A 3885-nucleotide genomic window follows, 5' to 3' on the forward strand; every position below is an offset into this window, starting at 1 on the left:
GTGTGTGTGTGTGTGTGTGTGTGTGTGTGTCTGTCTGTGTGTGTGTGTGTGTGCGTGTGTGCGTAATCACCGAAGACTCGAGACCATGTCAATAAATAAAGTTTTATTTGAAACATTCAGTGGCCTCAAATATTCACAAGGCGTTTAACAGCGTTTCATTGCACGAGAACGGTTTTCAAAGGCAGAGAGACAATAATATCGAAAGGGCCCCGGGACGATCCAGGGGCCAATCTGCACAGCCAAGTGTGCTACTGCGACTCAACTACGACGTTGAAGTTTAAATACTCTAGCGCGTCAGGTTCCCAAGAACCAACCAAACACATTCTACTGTCAAAAGTGGAATACAATCGCTCGTGAACATCTACAAGAGAGATTCCTCGCGCGTGCTCTTGAAAATCGACGATACAAAATGACGGTCAGTGACGTACAAATATATAGAGCTCTTCTCGTGTGCTTTATAAAGTGATCGTGTATCAAAAGACAAGGACGCGTCGCATGCCAGCGCGGTGGAGCGGTGTGGAACATCGAGACATGCAGGAGACTTCAGAAACGACATCGACGTTCTCGACGCTTTCTCAAGCGGCTTCCGCTGTCCACCGGAAGTGCTGAAACGCGCCCGGCTCCGCGGACGAAGAGTTTCAAAGCGTTCCCTCGCGGGCCGAGCTCGCTGTGCACTCTTCCGCTTCCGGCCGTCGGACCGCGTGAGCTACATGCGTTGCACGCGCCGCGTGCGAGCCAGCGAGCCAGCCGGCGATAAACCTCGGGGAGCGGCCGAACGCGCCGCGAGCTCACGCGAGTCCGGGGAGGGTGAACGCGCACGCCGCCGCCAGGAGCTCCGACTTCTGCTGCATGCGCTCGCGCTGCTTGAGGTGCACGCGTCCGTGACGCTTCCTCTCGTCGCTGCGCGCGAAGCGTCGGCCGCACACGTCGCAGGAGAAGGGCTTCTCGCCGGTGTGCGTGCGCATGTGCGTGGTGAGGTGGTCGCTGCGGCTGAAGCAGCGCAGGCAGACGCGGCACTGGAAGGGCTTGTGGCCGGTGTGGATGCGCACGTGGCGGTTGAGCTCGTCGGAGCGCGAGAAGCGGCGCTCGCAGTTCTCCACAGGGCAGGTGAAGGGCTTCTCGCGCGCCGCGCCCTTCCTGCCGCGCGGCTTGGCGCTCCGCGCGTTGGTGGCCAGCAGCGAGTCCAGGAAGGCGGTGGTGGCGCACGGGTACGAGATCGTCCGGTAGAGGCTGCTCTCGTGCGCCGCGACGGGGATCTGGAAGTTTAGCGCGCTCGCCGGGTCCAGCGGCTCCTGCTTGATCCACGTGTCCAAAACCGAGTCGGTCTCGGGACCCAGCGGGGAGAGCAGGTCAATGATGTCATCCAAGTCTGACGGCTCGTGAGACGCGAATCCGTCGAACGGGTCTCCGCCGTTGCAGCAGCCGCCGCCGAACTCGCTCTTGACGCGGGAGCTCGCCTCCGCGAACTCGTCCAAGGAGTCGTTGCACAGCGAGTCCGGCGAGCCTAGCGAGCTGCCGGTGGACAACAGCGACTCCTGGCGCGACAGCGCGCCTCCGCGAGAGTTACCGGAGAAGTTGTCCGAGATGCCGACGATCTCCGTTAGGATGCTGAGGAGCGCGTCCGCGCTGCACGGCCCGGTCTCCGCGTAGAAGCTGCCGGTGTAGGTGAGCGGCGACGGCGGGAAGCCGTCGTTGGAGCAGTCGGGGAAGCCGGCGTCCAGCGGCTCCGCTTTGGGCTTCAGCAAACCGCAAGCTGCGAGAGAAGAGGAGAGGAGAGAGACGCGTTATATAAGCTGTTGACTCACTGCGTCGGGACTTGAATGCAAACTACAAGCGCGCTATCGAACCCTCCTCTAAGAACAGACCGTGCGCTTTTAGAAATCAATGTGCTCGTTTCATGTGAGTGAGATAAAAAGCAGCGCTCACCAGCATCAGGTTGACTCTGAGCCGCGGGTCGTCCCTCCAGAGGAAGGCTTTGCGCGCAAAGCAGATCCAAAGCGCTGAAGTCCACGGTGTTCAGCATGATGTCGATGTAAAACTGGCGCAAAAAATCCACAAGGAGTAATTTCCGATTGGCAATCCTGCTTCGGGATTCCCTTGCAATTGGGTTCGCTTCGGGTTCTGGTCTCCGTCGATTCGTTTGCCGGAATTCCTCGTCCGGCTTTTATATCGTTCGGCTGCGCCGAGGCCCCGCCCACGGCTCATCTACGTCCGCGGGAGGATTCCCCGCCGTGTGCTGAGTCTGGACGGCTCTTGCCCAAATATGGGCAGAGGATGTGACGGGGTTCCCCTCCGAAAATGGGCACGGGGCGTGACGTGGCGGCGACTTTCCTGAAGACCATTGCGGAAAAATGAGGCGCGCTCGTGAATGACAGGCGGCCATTGTGCGGAGCGAAAGATCCTCGGGTGACAGTGAACGCACGCCCGTGCAATGCCTTCATGTTTGCATTTCAGAGATGAAAATTATTTGTAACGGGAAGCATGTCAAACACCGAGCCTCTGCTTTGCATCTGTCGCGTAACTGCCGGTCTGCATCGACTCTGCCCTCGTTTTCCCGACGTTTTGTAAAGGACGCTAGGTCTAGATCTGTGTGCAGCTGATGCATCGGGCTTCAGAGGGTTTCAGCACCGCGGACAGCGACACGCGGTCTTCCCGCGCAACGGTGCGCCTAAATAGCGTGCTGAATCGATCGAAAAAAGCCCTTTTGTCATGCTTGTGCGCGCTCACGTCGCTAATACGAGTCGAAAGGGCGCGCGATGTACGCGAACGCTATAAGATCATGATCGCGCGGTAAAAGCGCGAGCGACGCGTCTCGTTATGTAACGCTTCATTTCTCCGCGTTCGGACCGCAGCTGCATGGTTTTCAAATATGAGTCATGAAGTTTCTTCTGATAATAACATTTAACCAGCACCCACGGAGATGTCATGTATTAGATGATGAGTTTGGGGATGCATCGCTGCTGTGGAATATGAAATAAATCGCTTCATTCTGCCTAAACAAGTGGGCAAAACGCACGCGCTTTTATTCAACAACATGCATTTCGGCCGAGCTTAAAGCGCTGTCCTTCTGTGCAGCTGGTGGGTAAAACCATCTAACCGTGTGAAAAGCTGTTGCGTTTATTGCACCGTTAAAAAACGAGTGCTCCATTTCCATCCAGTACCGGATTTGGTTTGACTTTTGGTGAACGGGTGCCGTCAGAATGAGAGTCACGGCATCTGATAAAAACATCAGTATGATCCGCAGCACTCCAGTCCAGCAGTTAAGACTAAACCCAATATTAAGATAAATCCATAACAGTGCCTCCTCCGTGATAAAAAGTCTAGTTTAGAGCTGTGTTTCTGTTTCTCTCCTGATTCAGACCAGAGGAAGCGTTCTTTATGGATCACAGGCTCAGATTTGATCAGTTTGCTGTGGATTATAGTGATTTCTTCAGCTCTCCGGACTCTCACTCTGACGGCACCCATTCACCGCAGTGCATCCGCTGGCGAGCAAGTGATGCAGCGCCTCATTTCTCCAAATGTGACGAAGACTTCGAAGTTGGGAAGTCTTCGTTTTCAGCAAACGGACATTTTTGGTGTTTATGGAGACAGAATTAAAAATGTTTACACCATGATCTGTGGCCCATGCATTGAACATCTATAAAGACGCCCCGAATCATTAGGATGTTAATTAAAGATCATGCTGCGTGAATATATTTGACTTATTTCCTCCAGTAAAAATATCAAAACGTTTCTGATTAGTACCATGCATTACCAAGAATTGAATGCGTGCAACTTTAAAGGTGTCTTTCCCAGTACTTTGACTTTTTTTTAACCCCATCAGGTTCCACATTTCCACAAATCTCAAGTCCTGCGGTCCAGGGTCACTTTTTTGAGTCACTTCAT

At 54.5% G+C, this 3885-nt stretch overlaps 1 protein-coding gene across 1 annotated transcript; it reads right to left on the reverse strand.

Annotated features, from left to right (window-relative positions):
• Positions 1–88: 88 nt before the first annotated feature.
• LOC122334525 (early growth response protein 1-B-like) lies at positions 89–2134 on the reverse strand. Its single transcript, XM_043232520.1, has 2 exons — positions 1927–2134; positions 89–1753 (listed from the first exon to the last, which is right to left on the reverse strand). Exons 1-2 carry the CDS (start codon positions 2021–2023, stop codon positions 789–791), a joined length of 1062 nt encoding a protein of 353 aa, XP_043088455.1. The 5' UTR covers positions 2024–2134; the 3' UTR covers positions 89–788.
• Between the last annotated feature and the right edge of the window lie 1751 nt (positions 2135–3885).

This window comes from Puntigrus tetrazona, unplaced genomic scaffold (assembly GCF_018831695.1).
Source record: "Puntigrus tetrazona isolate hp1 unplaced genomic scaffold, ASM1883169v1 S000000571, whole genome shotgun sequence".
Taxonomy (NCBI): domain Eukaryota; kingdom Metazoa; phylum Chordata; class Actinopteri; order Cypriniformes; family Cyprinidae; genus Puntigrus; species Puntigrus tetrazona.